The 20,563-nt window shown below is 42.4% G+C and overlaps 1 protein-coding gene across 1 annotated transcript in view; it reads right to left on the bottom strand.

The window, feature by feature from the left end:
• Positions 1-20,563, bottom strand: part of PWP1 (PWP1 homolog, endonuclein) — a 100,660-nt gene that overhangs the window by 2,707 nt on the left and 77,390 nt on the right. Inside the window, exons 12-14 of the mRNA XM_082255447.1 lie at positions 8,409-8,499; positions 1,431-1,552; positions 80-185 (exon numbers count right to left, since the gene is read on the bottom strand). Coding sequence (XP_082111573.1) covers positions 80-185; positions 1,431-1,552; positions 8,409-8,499 — 319 coding nt within the window. The remainder of the gene's footprint in view (positions 1-79; positions 186-1,430; positions 1,553-8,408; positions 8,500-20,563) is intronic.

Raw genomic sequence — 20,563 nt, 5'->3', positions numbered from 1 at the left:
TTACAAAACTGTGGATTTCTAAAGTGAGTATAAGCATATAAATGATACCTTGGAATCAATTACTAGTTTGTGTACTTACCAGCAGAAATACTGCTAATGTCCCACACTCTCAGCCCATCCTTCTGGCCTCCAAAAGCATAGTGAAAGGGAAGGTCAGGGCAACAGGCTGTGCAGAATAATACACCCTAATGAAAAAGAAAAAGTGTAACATTAGAACAAATGTTTATAGCTTCACTTGTCGCTGGTACTCTAACGCAGCGTTTCCCAAACTTTTTTCAGTCAAGGCACCCTTTAAAATTATGGACTCAAGGCATTTTAAAATTATACTAATATGTATTCTAATAGTTTTACATAATGCAGCAACATCCACACATGTAAGACACCCAAAGTTAGAGGTGATTTTTTCTTTCAAAGCAAATATACTTTTGCACACTGATACTGACTAGTTTCAATGTTTCTCTTCTCCCTCATGTTCTCTCCATGAGTCTGCCAATGTGACCCCAACGCTAGGGGAGAGAGGCAGAGGATGGTCAAACAAGGATGCTGAGGAGGCGACAGACATCCTCCATATCAACTGATGACGTCATTGGTTGTTAGGCTGCTGGCTTGTATACAATTTTTGATAAATTTTTAGGTATTTTGCCAAGGCACCCCTGAAGAAGCCTCAAGGCACCCCAGGGTGCCTGGGCACCCAGGATGAACAAGGCTGCTCTAAAGTCTCCATCCCCATATGCAGGTTAATTGTGCCAACAGAGGCTGCTGCTTCAGGGTGCACAAATATAGAAGAAAGCTGGATTGCAGCACACCTGATAGTGAATTATGGGGCACGTGCCTTGGTACACCCTAATAAGTTCAGGTGCTTTTAACTTCGAGATCTTGTCATTTTGCCCATTCGGGGCATTGACAATCTCTTACTAGCCCACCTGCCAACCCACTTCATGCATGCTGGAAGAACATCAAATGCTACCCCATACCCAGAAGCGTCAGGTGTCACTAGCTTCTGACCACACAACAGATCTTGTAGGCTCTTGCCATTTAGAGATTCTAAGTAGCTACATTTTTTGCTGAAATGCTGGAAGCGGTTGTTGGAATATAAAAAAATGTTACCTGCTGAGCAAACCAACTAACAGCAGCTCATTTGCTTGAAGGAGAACTGAATTTACTAACACACCCACTGCAGGCAGTGTCATCATTTAAACACAAAAAGCCAGGAGTAACAAGACCTGAAGAATGACCCTAGGACAGTGATGGTGAACCTTGGCATCCCAGTTGGAATGTTTTGGAACTACATTTTCCATGGTGCTTATGCACTCTGCAGTGTTGTTGGGCATCATGAAAAATGTAGTTCCAAAACATTTGGGGTGCCAAGGTTTGCCATCACTGCCCTAGGAGATTGACACATGGCTATACTGGTTCAGCCCATCACTTACCATTTTCATATTCCTGGAATGAACTAAGCTCGGTTTGTCCAGCATAATATCCCATATCTTCACATGTCTATCTGCAGAGGAGGTTACTAGGCACCCCTTAACTTGACTGCTTAATTCGAGACCTTGATGAAAAACAAAAAGCAAAAAATAAAACTGTCCTCATCAAGATGTTTAATATACTGTATGCGAGTTAATATAATCAGGCATTACAATAACATGTATACGTGCTTCAACCATAATCATCTGCAAAATAGTGTGCCCTCTAAACATAAGAATTCTAAATATTTGATCAAGGCCTCATATCATCACTATATACTTCATTATACCACCACCCAAACTCCCTCCTATTGTACACGGTGGGAACATGACTTTGGGGTCCTGCAGGCTCCTGCGGATTAGACTAAGATGTGGGAGGCTCTCTTTCATTCTTCCTGAAATGTAATAGCACTAGAGGATTTGTTCAGGGTAACGTCCAGATGGTTCTATACCCCAGCGAGAATTGCAAAATTCCTTTCTACTTACTCTGAACGTGGCTTTCTGGGGGCTTTTTAGGGCTATTCCTTTATCCACTTGGCTTGTGTGGATGAAAAAATTATTTTGTGTATTGGCTGAATAAAAAAAGACAAACCATCTATGGCCAGTTTTTACTAAAGTGTAAAAATGCAGAGGAATACATTTTTCTAAAAAAAAATTAAAAAAAATAGCTCTCTGCATGAAAAGAGCTAATATATTGCATACCTCTCTGGTGTTCCATGTCTCCCATCTTAATTCGGCTGATCCATACATAAGTATTGGATGCCTGCGACTCCCACAGCAATGTGGGGTCTTCTGTTGACCTCTATGTCCAGTAGTGATGTAGAGGCTAAAAAATGGAACCACAGAGCACAGCGGTGGAGGGGGATCAGGGACGGTGCTAGACTATTTTGCACCCTAGGCAAGACTAGCTACTTGCACCCCCCCCCCAAAAAAAAAAAAACACATTGCCCCCCCTTCCTGTACATAATGCCCCCCCTTTTAACCCCACTCTCCCCCCTCCTGTACACACCGCCCCCCCCTTTAACCCTACACCCCCCTTCATATACACCCTGCCTCTCTTTAACCCTACACCCCCCTTCATATACACACTGCCTCTCTTTAACCCTATACCCCCCTTCATATACACACTGGCTCTCTTTAACCCTACACCCCCCTTCATATACACACACTGCCTCTCGTTAACCCTACACTCCCCTTCATATATACACTGCCCCCCTTTGACCCTACACCCCCCTTTATATACACACTGCCCCCCTTTAACCCTACAGATCCCTTCATAAGCAAAGTACCCCCTTTAACCCTTCACACCCCTTCTTGCACACACTGCCCCCTTTAACCCTACACCCCCCATTCTATACACACTGCCCCCCTTTAACCCTACACCCCCAATTCTATACACCCTGCCCCCCTTTAACCATGCAACACCCCTTCATATACAAAGTGCCTCCCTCTCTAGAGGTGACATCCATTGGGGATGAGGAGGTGACAGGAGAGGAATGTGGCACCGGCCATGGCTGCGCCCTAGGTGGCAGTGCACCCTAGGCGGCCGCCTAGTTTGCCTAGTGGTAGCACCGGCCCTGGGGGGGGATGAGGCATCCGACACTCGTAGAAGTGTCAAATTCTGAAGATTCTCACAAAGGCTGTAGAATTTATCAAGGCAAACATAAGAGACACGGTCTGCCAGGGAGGTAAGCACTTTCTTTGGCAGTGACCTACTATTAAGATTTCCTTGATGACAACAGTACCGCTTCAATACATTTTTTTTATTTAATACATAACTGCATTTACTGGTGTTTTTTTTTTTCTTCTCAATATCTGCCTAAATGTATCTACAGTTCAGTCTTTAAATCCTGTGGTCTATGGACCAATGTTTACTCAAAGACACAGTGAAACATGCCAAAGTGATGACAACACAGTATGAGCAATGCCAAGAGCATTGGCTAAACCAAGTTCACATCTGAAAATTAGTAGATCCATGAAAGGTGCCTCCTACCAGGCCAAATAACAGTCTATCTACACCTTACAATTATAACAAGGCTCCTTTTTAATACTCTGTCAGCACCTTGCCGCTTCTCACTTGTCTGATATCTTCTTTTTTTCTCCTGCTGTGCTGCTTACCAATGTTTACTTGCAATGCTGCCTAGCTTTTCCTTGATTTTAACTACTGCTCTACTTCTTCCAATTACTTTTTGCAGTTTCACTCATATTTTTTTGTTTGTTCCAAAACCGCTCTAATCATATTGGTTTTAACAATTGCTCCCCGACTGTGATGACCCCCTCGGGAAGATTAGAGCTTTGTACGAGTCAGTACTAGAAGTGAATGCTTAAAAGGAGTATAGTCAAAGCTATTTTGGCTGTACTTCTATAGATCATAGGAGAGCAGCTCGTTCTCCTCCTGTGACCCATTTTAAGCTTACAGAGGGGCTGAAGCCTGCTGTCGGCTGATGTCACAGAGCCAGTCCAGGTTATAAAAAGATCCCGAGAAGATATGGAAAAGCCTTGACCGGCAGCTGGCTCCCCTCCACAGCTCAGCGCTCCAGTGAGCACATGGAAGGGCAGAGTAGAGAGGGGTGATTGACAATCCCCGACTCTCTGCTCCCAGAATACTGAAAACAGAGCGATCGGTGGTCTTTGATTGCACAGTTCTCAGTCTCAGAGTTTCTAGATGAGAATTATTTTTTTTTTTAAATCCCAAACTTCTCTTTCAAAGTAGAACTACAAGGAAAACATTTTTTTTTTATAAAGTAAGGAGGATTGGGGGGGGGGGGTATAACCCTCCTGACTGATTCTTTTTTTTTTTTTTTTTGCCATCTGTGTCCCATTGGGAAGATTTGCCTTTACTTCCTGTCCCATAGCCAAAACAGGAAGTCAGAGGAAATGCCTGCAAATTAGGGGAATCCCTTGGGGGCCTCCAGGTATGAGATAATAGGGCATTCAGGTGCTTATACTTCTTGCATTTAAAAAAAAATATATATTTAATGATGCATTTAATGATGCATTAACCACTTGCGACCGCCGCAAGTATATATACTGCGGCGGTCAGCCCCTCACAGGCAGAGTGACGTATCGCTACGTCACTAGCCTGTGAGGCTCTGGGGAGCGAGCGCGCTAATGTAAACAAGCCGTCTGTCATTCTCCCCTGTGTAGAAACAATGATCATACGGTTCTACTATGTAGGACCGTTGATCATTGTTCCTACAGATCAAGCCACAGCCAATCACAGTTAGAATCACGCCCCTAGGGACACACACAGCCCCTCCCTCTGAAATAAAGTTAACCCCTTCACTGCCAGTGTAATTTTACAGTAACAGTGCATATATATATATATATATATAGCACTGATTACTGTAGAAATGTCACTGGTAACCCCCAAAAGTGTCAAAAATGTCAGTCAAGGGTCCGATCTGTCCGCCCCAATGTCGAAGTACCGCAAAAAAAAAAAAAAAAATCACAGATCGCCGCCATTACGCGTTAAAAAAAAAAAAACAACAAAAATGACAAAAATCTTTCCCTTTGTTAGTAAACGCGATAACTTTTGCGCAAACCAATCAAAATGCGCTTTTTGCGATTTTACCAAACATATGTAGCATAAAACAAATTGGCTGAAAATGTTAAAAAATTTAGATTTTTACATTTTTTTGGGGGGGAATTTCATATAAAAAAAAAATGTGAAAAATATTGTTATTTTTGCAAAATTGTCGCTCTTTTTTTGTTTATAGCGCATGAACAAAAAATTGCACAGGTGATCAAATACCACCAAAAGAAAGCTCTGTTTGTGGGAAAAAAAGGACGTCAAATTCGTTTAGGTACAGCGTCGCATGACCGCGCAATTGCCCGTTAAAATCACGCAGTGCCGAATCGCAAAATACCCCCTGGTCTTTTAGCAGCCAAATCCTCCGGGGCTTAAGTGGTTAAAGAACACAAAGTCATATCTGTCTGGAATCCAGCTTTGACTTGTGTAAAAATGCATAGGCGTTATTAAGCCGCATTTCATTATGAAGAGGTTTATTAGGGATTGGCTAAGCCTTCAAGCACAGGGCTCATTTAAAACTTCTAGAAAGATGGCCAACTCCTTGTGGAGTTTTAAAAGGCTAAAACCAGTGAAAGATAAACAGTGAAGCGTGGCTGAACGCACAGTTAATGAGATCCAGGCCCACGTGGTGTGTTCAGGTTTACAGCTGTATTGAGGTGACAGGTGCACTTACAAAGCCAAAACAGAAGTATATCTGTGGCCTAAGTGGATGAAACAAAGACTGATTACCTGTGCTACAATAGCAGGCGCTAAATCTGGAAAGCAACCTTTAACTACTGCCAGGAATCAAAGTTATTGTAGCAGAGTAAGTGAAAGTCTGAGCTCAGCGAGATCTTTATACCCTGTAACACCGAAGCAAGCAAGGAAAATCAATACCGCAGTGGATGCAAGCAGAGGCACAAATGATCCGTGGTGTATTTGGGCCGGTGTCACATTGAATGACCCCGGCACGGGCTTTGCTTAAAGAGGAAGTAAACCCTCCTCTACAACTTGTACCTATAGGCAAGCCTATGATAAGGCTTACCTATAGGTACTGTAAATATCTCCTAAACATGCACCGTTTAGGAGATATTTACCTTACATGTCGCCAGTGACGTCACTGGCGCATGCGCTCTGAAGGAAGGGCCGATCGTGCCGTTCCTTCAGAGCCCCGTGCCGTGACTGTCGGCTCCCGCGCGCGTGCGCGGGAGTGACGTCACCGCGGCTCCGGCCAATCAGATGGCCGGATGCTGCGATCCCGGAAGACGGGCGACTAGACATGTCGCCCGTCATAGAGGTGAGTGAGCGGCACGGCGGGGGCTCGTTCTGAGGTAAGTATTGCATAATGAGCTAATATGCGATGCATACTAGCTCATTATGTCTTTCTTTTGCAGGGTGTAAAAAAAAAAAAAAAAAAAAACTCAAACGAGTTTACAACCTCTTTAAGAGGTGAGAGCACCATTCAGATGATAAAAATGACAAGATTATACTAATGTTTTTTAAAACATAAGGAGGTGATCTGCACAATTCTTTAAAGCTGAACACCAGGCAAAACAACTTTCATTTAATGACAAAGGATTAACTCCATTTTCTCTGTCCCAAACGCCTTTACAAAGCCAGATATACCCTTGTAAATAGTAGCACTGACATCACTGTGCAGAGAGCAAACTCTGTGGGAGGCACTCAACAGCTTCACCCATTATAGGCTGTCTGCAGAAAGCTAAGGGAGGGGGCAGAGACAAAACCCGTCACTCTGCATGAGTAAACACAGCAGTCTTTATTACCTATACAGCATAGTGATGTTACGGACACTTTTACAAGGTAATAACCGGCTTTGCAAAGGCATTTGGTGCACAAGTGGATTTAAAATCTTTGTGGCTACTCAAAAAAAGATGTAAATGAAAGGGGGGGGAGGGGGGGCAGTGACGGAGGAGGCTGTGATTGCTAGGGGCACTGTAATGTAAAGGGGGACTGCACTGTAACCATTTCAGTGCCCTTTTACAGTGCAGTTCCCTTTATATCACAGTGCCTCCTTTACAGTGCAATCCCCTTTACATTACAGTGCTCCATTTACATTACAGTGCAATCTCCTTTACATTACAGTGCCCCATTTACAGTGCAATCCCCTTTACATTACAGTGCTCCATTTACATTACAGTGCAATCCTCTTTACATTACAGTGCTCCATTTACATTACAGTGCAATCCCCTTTACATTACAGTGCCCCATTTACAGTGCAATCCCCTTTACATTTCAGTGCAGTCCTCTGTATCCCAACATGACACGGGAGAAATTCTACACTGCAGGGCCAGGTGCTCCATTTATTTTATTTTTGGTTGGCACAAGAATTTTAAATATTATATTATGAGCACGGATTTCATGCAGAGATTGGTAGTGTGGCACTGATCTTTCTTTATTATTGTCCCTATAGCATGTTACAACTTAAACAGAACTAAAGTAATCTGGCCACCTTGCATAAAAACACACACAGGCTACAGCAAAATGGCGGCCCCACGTGCCACCACGAGGCTCCCAGCAGGGATCCCTAGGCCTCATGGACAGGCGGCCCTGGCAGGAGCCCCCCACCAGGTACAACCCCCCCCCCCCCCCCCCCGCACAGCCGATCATCTGGTCGCCGGCGGCGCACCCCTCCCTCCAGCCCCCATCGACAGCATAGCGCCCTGCCCCCACCCCAAGAGGTGGACCAGGCCACCCAAAAAACCCCCAGTATAAATGGGGAGGTAGGATGGGGGGCCAGATGAAGGGGGATGCCTGACGGGAAGGAGAGGAACCCTGGGTCCGACCATCCCAAGGAGGAGCCCATGTCCACCCCAAAACCCTCCAGGGGGAGAGGGGGGGGGGGGGGTAAGCTACTCACTATACCAGGAACCAGGTGGGCACTGCTCCAGACAGAACCTCCTCTCCATCAAAATGGGGGGCTGTCAGCCAGGAGGAATGCTGCGACTCGACCCGAGACCCAGCCGTATGCAACCTCGCGAGGCATTTAACTCGCAAGCCAGCCCCCCATCCAGTGGGGCTATGTCACGGCCGACCTAGCGCTCGACTAGGCTGACCACTGGATCTAGATTATCCAGCCCGTCGCCCAGTCCGGCAGTTAATTGTAGATCTCACAGGAAAAAACCAGGAGAACAATGTCTATCTAAAAAGAAAAAATTGCCAGGACTAGAGATCCTAGCAAGGAACTAGGTCCTTACTCTTGACTAGGCAGAAAAAAAACTGAGTAACTATAGCAGAGAGAGGGGGTGTACCCCCTGGGACTGGCCATAGGGGTAGCCAGATTCGTTTTCTACCTAGTGTCCTACTCCTGTAGGGGGCAGTATAACCCAATGGTCATTAAGATCAGGAGCTGTGTCCGTAAATGAACGAAAAGAAAGAAGAGCTTCAGCAAATATGTAAAAAAAAATACATACCAGACACTTCCCCATCATGCGCCTTTAATGTGAAGAGTGGCTTGTCCGACCGTGCGTCTAGACAGTACACAAAGCCGTCTTCTGTGCTGGCCTAACAAAGATATGTAACAGAAAACCTATTAAATTACAAGTGACTAAGGGATTTCATCCCAACTTCAAAGATTTACTAGGGAACACAAGCCTAAAACAACAACCAGAAATATTTTCATTTTTTTTTTTTTTTAAATCTTGAAATACGCAGAGAAAAAAAAGAATAAAACAATTAGAAATTTGCCACAAACACAAGAATTATACAGCAGTTACCAATGTATTACTGTTATCTACAGGAGTAAAGCAACCACTCTGCTTTCATCCTTCAAACCCCAGCAGCAAATATTCACCTTTCCTTTGTTCCTCTTCTATTCTGTTTAGCCTCAAGAGCCAAATGAAACATCCAATACTTCAGATATGTGGGAGGATGGAATTCAGACATGTGAAGGCACAAGGCCAGTCAGCGCTTCACATGCTGGGCCCAAAGCCCTACATAAGCTACGACTGGCTGCTCAGGTTACACATGGTTGTCCTTTAGCTTCCAGCGGCTGAATGGAGTGGCGCAAAATCTAAAGAAAAGCAAATATGCTTTTCCGGGGAATACTACAGAAATTTAAACCAGTTGCTATATAAAATCAAATAAAAATACTTCCAGATATCCATTTTACAATTTGCAAAAATTCCAATCTTCCTATAATAAATTTCCAGTAATCATTTTCTTTTTGACCTGGGCTTCTAATTGAATTCTTTTTTTATACAAAAACTTTTTCCTGGGCCTCCTTATGACAGCAGATCTCGAGATATGCGGTCATGGGGAGAACCCATGAAAAGAAAGTTACAGTAAGTATCTGATAAAAAATTTCCGTAATGTATAAACAATTACATGTACCCCTTTCACATTGGCTTTCCAATCCGATCCGCCTGTCAGTTTTTCAGGTGGACCTGATCGGATGCTCCATGCATCCCTATGGGGCAGCGGGTGTCAGCGAAGACATCTCTGCTGACACCCGCTGCTATCCAATCTGATCCTGTCCGTGAAATCTGGACAGATGGAAACCCTATTTTCCATCCGTCTGGAGGAAACATAGAAACATAGAATGTGTCGGCAGATAAGAACCATTTGGCCCATCTAGTCTGCCCAATATATCTGAATCCTATGAATAGTCCCTGGCCCTATCTTGTATGAAGTATAGCCTTATGCCTATCCCATGCATGCTTAAACTCCTTCACTGTATTTGCAGCTACCACTTCTGCAGGAAGGTTATTCCATGCATCCACTACTCTCTCAGTAAAGTAATACTTCCTCATATTACTTTTAAACCTTTGCCCCTCTAATTTAAAACGGTGTCCTCTTGTGGTTTTTCTTCTTTTAAATATGCTCTCCTCCTTTACCGAGTTGATTCCCTTTATGTATTTAAAAGTTTCAATCATATCCCCTCTGTCTCTTCTTTCTTCCAAGCTATACATGTTAAGGTCCTTTAACCTTTCCTGGTAAGTTTTTTCCTGCAATCCATGTACTAGTTTAGTAGCTCTTCTCTGAACTCTCTCTAGAGTATCTATATCCTTCTGGAGATATGGCCTCCAGTACTGCGCACAATACTCCAAGTGAGGTCTCACCAGTGTTCTGTACAGCGGCATAAGCACTTCTCTCTTTCTACTGCTTATACCTCTCCCTATACATCCAAGCATTCTGCTGGCATTTCGTGCTGCTCTATTACATTGTCTTCCCACCTTTAAGTCTTCTGAAATAATTACTCCTAAATCCCTTTCCTCAGATACTGAGGTCAGGACTGTGTCAAATATTCTATATTCTGCCCTTGGGTTTTTACGTCCCAGGTGCATTATCTTGCACTTATCCACATTAAATTTCAGTTGCCAGAGTTCTGACCATTCTTCTAGTTTTCCTAAATCCTTTTCCATTTGGCGTTTCCCTCCAGGAACATCAACCCTGTTACATATCTTTGTGTCATCAGCAAAAAGACAAACCTTACCATCGAGGCCTTTTGCTATATCACTTATTATAGGATCGGATCGGTTGGGATCGGGTGAGAACGGACCGGCGGACCGTTCTCATCCAATCTCCCATAGAGGAGAGCGGGACTCTGACAGCTCAGTCTCTGTACACAGAGCAGAGACAGAGCTGTCATCGGGGATCGGCGGATCGATCCCCCTGCTGAGCAGAATGGACTCCGTCGGGCGGTGCACCCGTGTGAAAGGGGCTTATCTCTCTGCACACCAACATGCAACAGGAACATCTGTGAGCTTTTCTTGTGGCTGTGTTTGCACGGGCACAGCAGCACGTTCATATATATATATATATTTTTTTTTTTTAAAAGTGGCACAATAGGTAATTATCTAAGGCTTCAAGTAAGGCAGAGGCCCAATTTAAAGTATATTGTATGTTATGACCATCTGTTATTTGGTCCCTTTTGGTCTATTAACCTCCCTGGCGGTATGATTCTTTTGGATTTTAGGTGCTGAAAGCGGTACCATTATTTTGCATGTAATTCTTGTGAATGAGCAGCCCAAACCAACTGTATACATTATATATATATATATATATATATATATATATATATATATATATATATATAATGTATACAGTTGGTTTGGGCTGCTCATTCACAAGAATTACGTATATATATATATATATATATATACACACATATATACGTATATATGTATATATGTGTGTGTGTATATATGTATATATATATATATATATATATATATATATATATATATATATATATATATATATATATATATACACACACATACATACACTGTATATATATATATATATATATATATATATTTACATAAAAAGTACAGTAAAACTGCAGTAAAGGGCACTGGGGGGCAATGTAATGTGATTTTATTTTATTTTGAATGGTATCAGTGTGTTTGGTGCATTTTACATTTGAATTTGCCGCCGGTTCCACCCCCACGTCACGTCGCTGGAGACGGGGCTTGCAGACGATCGGTGGATCCCGGAGAAAAGGTAAGTAAAACCTCTTCCAGCATCCAGTGATCTTCTTAGCGCTACCCCGAGTGTGACTCGGGGTTACCGCTTTTGGCACTAAAATCTAACCCCGAGTCACACTCGGGAATACCGCTAGGAAGGTTAAACACATAATTGAAAATATTTTGTTATATTTATTTGATCGGTGCAAATATTTATACACGGTGAACCTATCAACAGAGCACTCCTGCTCATTCTGCCAGTGTTAAGTGGGGTACACACTATAAGAAAATTCGATTTTCCTCATTGTTTCACAGCAAATCGGAGCCGATAAACGAAAATGTGTACGAAAATTCTCCCTGCATGTTTACCAGACAGTTCCTTATGCTCTAAAATAAAATAAATCTACATATTGATAACTATTTATTTGATAGGCTTGCTAAAATACAAAAACCTTAATAATAAATGTCCGGAGTACCCCTTACACCAATAAAAAGCACCCCCTTTCCAACAGGGACATACTTACCACTATAGTTGGAAACCAGGGCCTCGGAGTGCTATAGCAAAGCCTGGATGGCAGTGTGAAGCCCTGAACATATAAGGGCTCTGAATGGAGTATTACATTAACCCAACTGAACCCAGAACACAGATATGATGTCTGCCCCTCGCTCTGCACTCTACTTTGCCATTGATTTTCCTCTATAATTTGCCTGGGGTCACATAGGCAACTCGACTAAAAGCTACAAACACGGCACAAAGTAAACCGAATGATCATCGCTTTGACAGTCTAAGGCGTTTTAATAGTTCAGCAAGAGCAGTTCAGACATTACCCAAAAATCCTGTGTTTTTAAACAGATCATGTGGTCAAACTAGAGCTCAAAGACGTACAAAAAGCAATTCTGAAAAGACTGTAAAACATTTGGCTTCACAATCAATAGGTACCTACAGGCTAATGAGACACTAATGCCCCATACACACGTGCAGATTATCTGCAGACTTTTGTCTGCAGACTTACCTTTTCTATGTAGTGCAAGGGCCTGCCGGATTGCATACAAATTGAAAGTGTTTAGGTTTGACCTCATATTATATGGTTTTGGTAAGTCTGCAGACAAAAGTCTGCAGATAATCTGCACGTGTGTATGGGGCATAACCCCTTGGTGACTGAGTGCAACCCTGCTACTCCGGTACACCGATACCAATGTCTGAATGACATTTGTACGGATTCCTCCATGTAGGAGGTTCATTTCCTACACGGACATTAGTAGGCTAAAGCTGGCCTAGAATCTGCGACTCTAGTTGTGACAAATACTCACGGGCTAATTTATTAGGTACATCCGTTCAATTGCTTGGTAACACAAATTGCTAATCAACCATTCACATGGTAGTAATTCAATGCATGTAGGCAATCTAGAGGTGGTGAAGACGACTTCCTGAAGTTCAAACCGAGCATCAGAATGGGGTAGAAAGGGGATTTAAGTGACTTTGAAATACTCCGAGCAGCACCAACAACCTTGCCACATTCAAACACTGGTGATCTACTGGGATTTTCATGCACAACCATCTCTTGGGTTTGCAGAGAATGGTCTAAAAGAGAGAAATAATCCAGTGAGCAGCAGTTGTATGCATGAAAATGCTTTGTTGAGGTCAGAGGAGAATGAGCAGAGTGGTTGGAGATGATAGAAAGGCAATGGTAACTCAAATAACCACTCATTACAACCAAGGCATGCAGATTACCATCTCTGAATGCACAACACATCGAACCATTAAGCAAATGGGCTACAGCAGTAGCAGACCACACTGGGGGCCACTCCTGTCAGCTAAGAACAGGAAACTGAGGCTGCAATTCACATTCACACAGGTTAGTGGCAGTTATTCAGCCCCAGCAACCCCCCCCCCCCCCAGCATCAGTTGGTGTCAAATTTCCAGCTGCACTATCGCAGTCGCATATTACGTCTCTGATCACCGCCACTAGTATTAAAAAAAAAAAAAAAATTCCAATATATTTACCATAGTTTGTAAACGCCATACCTTTCACGCAAATGAATCAATATACCCTGTGATCTTTTTTTTTTTTATCCAAAGGCAGAATGCATTTTGTGAAGAGAAAAAAACATTTCTTACAGAAAGTAAAATTAAATTGTCTTTTTTTTTTTTTTAAATGTTCAATCTTTTTTTATTGCAAAAAAATAAAAAACCTAAATGGTGAACAAATTTTGAAATAAAGCTCTATTTGTATGAAAAAATTATATAAATTTTGTTTGGGTACAGTGTTGCATGACCGCACAATTATTATATAAAGCAACGCAGTGCCGAGCAGCAAAAAATAGCCTGGTCATAAAGGAGATAAAACCTTCCGAGGCTGAAGTGGTTATATACCATTTTAATTATGGGGGGGGGGTCCTTTTTTTGCCTTGCAAAATACACACAATATGTGAACTAGTTCTAAGCAAATCAGGGCAAGAATGAGAATGTAAAAATAAATAAATAAAACAAGGCAAAAAGGAAAGGTGAGAGAAAATGAAAAAAATGCATATTGAAAAAATTTACAGGACGATAGCATGCAAAAAGGTAAAGTTAATTGCATAAACAAAAAGCTCTCTAATTTTACCAAATAATTTATTAATTAAAAACCAGGTACAATTACACAGTTAGTCACGCAGTTACTATACTGCAAAATCCACCGCACAATAACATCGCTGGACTCCCAAGGCAACTGATTATGATCTAAGGCAAAGCACTCCATCACTCTATGCCTCGGGCACACAAGACCTCAATCTCTGCAGAGCTGTGTCTGAAAACTGTTTACAGTGCAGAGTGTGCAATCTGTGCTTTACAGGCACAACAACCAATTTGGCTGTACATAATTAAAACATTGCGCAGATAAAAAAAAATAACTTTACTGACGCTTGGCTTATGTAAAAGTGTTTAAATAACGTAGTGCTTCTGCAGAAGGCTTTGATGTAAAATGGAACAGAGCATGTCTTGAATAAGCAAACTCCCAGGCTTTACTCCCCATTGATTCACAGACCTGGAACAAGCATGCATTCACTTAAAGCGTAACTCCACTTTTGTTGATAAAAAAAAAAAAACATTCCCCTATGGGTGATCTCTGTACATTACAAGGTCTTTAACAAACTTCGTTGCAGATTTCTACCTTTTGTTATTCTGAAGAAATCATTTTTTGCTCCTCTGTGCTGAGTGGGTCTAATGGGAGTGGTTTCATAATTATCTATCAGCTATGGCAGCTGCAGGGCTCTAATGAGGAAATCTGCTGGGCCTGCATCCCTTTAATCGTGTTCCTATTGGGAGTATCTCACCAAAAATTACATTTTTGTTACAGGGGATGCCAGAAATCTGATTTGTATCTTAGTGCAGACTTCTTGGAAAATTGGTGAGCCAATCACACAAGTAGGAAATGATGTTTCTGGGGTGTGGTCAGTATATATTCTGTGTACAGAACAGCTCCATGTAGCCATATTGATTTGCATTTTCAGAAAATTAAAACAGTTTCAGATTGAAAAAAGGTAAATTTTAATAACATTCAATTACAATACGATTTGTGTCGCAATTGTATACGCTATATTGTTTTTTCTTTATTCACCATTTTTTTCCCCCACGAAAGTGGAGTTACCCTTTAAAGCAGTGTTAAGGCCGAAAATAATTTTTTAAATGAAAAAATACCCCTTTAATATCAATACATGTACATTAATACCATTCTCTGATTTTCATCTAGTACAGGATTAGTTTGTAATGATTTTCCTCCTTTTATAAATGCTTGCAGAGCACGGCCATCTCAAGTGTGGGCACCTGAAGCCGCTTCGTTCTTGTTCCTGTATGCTGTGCATGCTGGTTACCTAGCATACACCTGTCTATCTCGCGCCTGCACCGATTGCCGCCCCTTTGCTATGGAAACCTCTTCCCCACCGCCCCATTGCCTCCTGGGATGATGACACATCTCCCAGGACGCAATGCAAATCCGGAAGTGAAGTTCGGCACCGCGGCCGCAGATGGAGGAGGTGAAACAAACTATAAGCAAAAATAAGGTAACGGAACAGAAAAAAAAATATATATATAGCCCAATTCATTTTAAGAAGACATAACTGTACTGAAATATGTAATATGTAAAAATTTGGGTGGGACTCTGATTTAAGTCCTTAACCACTTCCTGCCCGTCGTGTAAAGCGCTGCGTAAACTGTCGGCGCTATATAAAAATACTATAATAATAATAAAACAAAATGACGGCCGCAAAGTGGTTGCTCTATCCTGACTGGGCATCATAGGACGTCCAGCAGGATAGGCCGATCTGCGCACCACCGGGTGGCACGCAGAGCCACGATCGGTGGTGCGGTGTGTCACTCTGACTCACTGCCTCTCCAATCATGGTAAAGAGCCTATGATGTAGGCTCTTTACCATGTGACCAGGTGGTAGTAAATAGGAGTTTATCATTGATTGGCTTTCCTCGGTTCTTGCCTGACAGGCGTTAGTATAGGACAGCTGATCAGCGGCTCTCCTGACAGGCGGGAGGGGGGGGGTCTGTGCTGGTAATCAGAGCATCAATTACCAGTGCAGACCCTTGGGGGATGCCACCAGAGCCACCAGGGATGCCCACCCATTGCCAACAGGGATGCCCACCCATGCCCAGGGAGCCTGTCAGTGCCCTCCTCATCAGTGCTGCCCATCATTGCCATCAGTGCCACCCACCGGTGCCCATTACTGCCATCTATCAGTGCCACCCATCAGTGCCCATCATTGCCCCCCACCAGTGCCGCCTATCAGTGCCCATCATTGCCCCCCACCAGGGCCCATCAGCGCCGCCCACCAGGGCCCATCAGCGCCGCCCACCAGGGCCCATCAGCGCCGCCCACCAGGGCCCATCAGCGCCGCCCATCAGGGCCCATCAGCGCCGCCCATCAGGGCCCCAATTTTTTTATTGCCTGTGTTTTATAGCAGAAAGTAAAACATATATATAGATTTATTTTTTCCATAATTGTCGCAATTTTTTGTTTATAGCGCAAAAAATAAAAACCGCAGAGGTGATCAATTACCACAAAAAGAAAGCTCCATTTGTGGAAAAAAAAAAAAATGTATTTTATGTACAGCGTCGCACGGCCGCACAATTGTCAGTTTAAGTGACGCAGTGCCGTATCGCAAAAAATGGCCCGGTCATTAAGGGGGAAAAACCTTCCTGTTCTTAAGTGGTAAAAGAGGTTGTAAAGTAACATAACACAATTAGTTTTATCCTCTCTGGTTTAGCAAGAAAGTATAAAGTGCAGTGTGTATGTGTTTCTTTTAAATTATAATCTTAAATACCTTTTCGCACAGCTGCTCTGTGCAGTCACGTGATCTCCCTCTGCTCACTTTCCTCGATCTAGAAAGAGCAGCGGAAGGGGCTGAGATTCCCCACTGATGTCAGCCAGCCAGCAGAGGGAGGCCATGTGAGGCACTGTGCAAAAAGGTATTTAGGATTATAATTTAAAAAAAAAAACTGACATACTGTAATGGATATCTTACTAAAGCAGAGTGGATACAAGTAATTGTGTTATGTATTAAATCGGAATAGAGGCAGGAGAAGAGGGGAAGGATGGGGAGGAGATCAGCTCCCACACACAGACTAGGAAATGACAGGCAGGAAGAGAAGGGGAGAGAGGAGAGACTTTGTAAACACAGTGGGATGATGGAGGCACGTAAATGGACGACAGTATCATGGATCAGCAGCCATAATGATCAGCACACACAGGTACAGGAGGGAACAACCAGGTATTTTAAATCAAAGAAAAGGATAAATTACACTGCAACAGCACTATGCTACTGATCCTGTTTTAAAGGAACAGAAGCATTATATTTAGTTTTTTAGGGTTACAAATACTTAAAAAAATATTAAAAATGACTTTTGAAATTACATTAAAGATTATGAGATTTTAGTGATTGGGTGTATATATGCCTAAAGCATAGGTCCACTATGATGTAATGGCCAAACTCAATGGCCTTGCTCAACTTTAAACAGAAACAGTTAGGCTCTCGTTCTAACTTAAACCCTTCTCGCCACCGCCCTGGCTCTTGAGGATAATCTAAATGCTGGGAGGCAAAGGGGACATTACAATCATGTAACCACTGTAATTGGCTGTCACAGTGATCACATGATCAGAAGTTCCCGAATGTAAGTAGCATTGGGAGCTTTTCCTTTTAGTTGCTGTACTGGGAGTGCACAATGACCACGCTCTGAGCACAGAAACCCAGTCCCTATGGACACTCTGAGTTAAAGCCTACCTGCCCAGTGGTTGCATATTTGCATACAGCCGGTAGAAATAGGATAAAGTGGAACAAAAGGCGAAGATACCCACCTCTGCTACAACATGCTTCGCCAGCTACTTCTTCCCAATGTTTTCCAGGGGCCGTTCTTCAGCCGTTCTGCTTAGCCAGCATGGGATGCCATGACTCCCATGCAAGTGCAGGAGTCATTCAACCTGGCGTGTGCAGCTCAGTGTACATTCTGCAGAGGATTGGGAGCAGACAGGTACGTTAATTCTATTGCAGAAGTCACACTGTATGTCTCTTCTGCAATAAAGTGCCTGCTTACTCAGAGGGGCCCGATATCACAAGTTTACTCTGTATTGTTATCATCTATTCAGGGTTATGCCTTATTAAAATGTAGAGCCCATTGGCTTACTGATCTAGAGAGATCTAGATGTTGATCAATACGATATGGCCCTAGAGACGCTTTCTGCTGTATCCATTTCAGCTTCACATAAACCCTTGCAACTATACATCCTGCACAGAGCTTATCGCACGCCTGATAATGATTTGACTGCAGCCAAAGAGACCCACTCTTATGTCTGAAATGCTCAGCGTTCAGGGGGGACTTTATACACATGATATGGCATTGCCCGAAACGTACACGATATTGGGCCTAGGTTGTACAAGTTATTTCTGACCTAGCTCAAACACCTATATCTCGCAACCCTTTGGTGTGCCGATTAGGCCCAATTGATGCTGAAAAGTATCCAAAAAAGGACCACCATGGTGAACACCATGGTCACCAGATTATTGTCCATAGCTAGAAAACTAACTGCCCGATTTTGGATGGCATCTATGGTGCCTACTAATGGATTGCTTATGTTAACTCCCTTTTAATTAGAGAACAGTTAGCCTATCGCCATCGAAATGCGGTTAAGAAATGTATTCTCATTTGGCAGAATCGACTAGATAAACCAAGTCTTGTCCCTCCACAATTAGTGATTGGATAGACTGTTACAATTTTAAATTCACCAAGAGTTACAATAGTTTTGACCTGAGCTTGGGAATTTATCTGCGTTTTATCCGAGAGTAGAAAATATGCCATTCTGAGCAATTGTCCATCAACAAGCTCTGGTTTATTTTGTTAGTATTTTCTTTTTGTTAGTTTTGATGTGACAGTCTTTATTTTTCTAAATACCATATGTACAATGCTTGTGCATGGTTGATAAGCATATCTTTTTTTTTATTTTTGCTGTTACGTAATTTTCTTTTTTGCCTTTTTTTTTTTTAAATAAAGTACCTGCTGTTACGTAATTTTTCTTTTTTTTGCCTTTAGTTCCACAATTTAGCTGCCTATACATGCTTTTTTCATGGTACGCTCTGTTTCAAATGCCTAATTTTGTGACAGGTTTAGTTTAATCATCTATTTACTAGCATGTGTCTTCATTTCCAAAAAATTGTGGCAAAAATTAGATCACCTCATCATCCAAAAAGGGGGGGGGGGGGGTTTGTCCTGGCATTTGTATTTGATATTTACACTAGAAAGTAAACTTCCAATATGTTGGTCTATTTTTCTTAAAAAAAAAAAAAAAAAACCACCATGGTTATTATATACCAACAAAATACATTTAATTTGTCCCTAAAATTTGATCTAAAATGAATTTGGTAAAGTGCTGCATGATGAGAAATTGTCAAACTATCAAAGTGCTAAGAACTGCCGTAGTAATGAAGGGGTATATACAGGTTGGTATTAAAAAATTCTGCAAAGAAAAAACACTACCAGTCCAATGTTGTCTGTGACACAGGAGTAAGGGCTGCTAAACAGTCACAGCCTGGGAAGGAACAGGGCCCCCCTGGTGCACAGACAATGAGAGCAGCTGAGCGGCTGACACGCCGAGCCATAACTTCTGACGTACATCTCAATATGGAGCAATCTTGGTTTCAATTGAAAAGAAGAGTTGTGAAAACATACATAATGCTTCTCTATCATGTCCTTCAGGGTCATATTTTACCTTCAGCCAGAGAGATAGATCAGGAGAAAATACTGACAATTGCAATGTAACAAAGAAATATGATTAGGAATACACTGCGGAGACATTTTGTTCAGTTCTAAAAGCAAACATTGGTGTGGTGGGCGAGCCATTTTTCATAGGAAGCATTACAGGCATCCCGACACTAAAAGTGTCTGCTTTATTTATGAGGGAGGGATTTCATTTGGAGCGAATAAAGAAGAGCGCAACACGCTGTTTTTAGATTTCTGGTGCCAATTTCGGAGGTAAATTCAGCACAGCAGATTGGTATAATTCACCTCTTACTGTTCCATTTTATACAGGAAATTTCAACAAGCATCAGAGGACCTCCTGACAAAGTGCTTGGAAAAAAGGTCCTTCACCTTATCAGGGCAGGCAAAATGGCGAGAATTGTATTGGTTTTCACACTGTTCTGACTGGAAATTTCTTGTGACACCAGGCTCAAAATGGCAGAACGTTGGGCCTCATTTTTTTTAAACCCACCCTCTAAAAATCGTATATAAACTTTACCATGTCAACCCCTTCCAGTCAGCTGGAGCCGGCTAACTGCAAATGGCTGTTACAGTGATCACATGATCAGGGAGCCCATCATGTCCGTTCATAAACTGACTGGGAGCTTTCGACAAAAGAGCAATCACAGTGTTAGGGAACACACTCCCAACACAGAACAGCAATACTAGCTGTATGTACACTACTCACAAAAAAGCAACACTTTCTAATCCAAGTGTAGCATCAAGTCAAACTCCTGGGATATTTATCTGGTCAGTTAAGTAGCAGAGGGGGCTGTTAATCAGTTTCAGCTGCTTTGGTGTTGATTAAATTAACAGTTGCACTAGATGGGCAACAATGAGACAACCTCCAAATCAGTAATGGTTTTACAGATGAAGGCCACTG

This window comes from Pelophylax lessonae, assembly GCF_965119305.1.
Source record: "Pelophylax lessonae genome assembly, chromosome: 4".
Classification (NCBI taxonomy): Eukaryota; Metazoa; Chordata; class Amphibia; order Anura; family Ranidae; genus Pelophylax; species Pelophylax lessonae.
The sequence above is the reverse complement of the archived record's forward strand: the minus strand, read 5'-3'. Positions and strand labels throughout refer to the sequence as shown.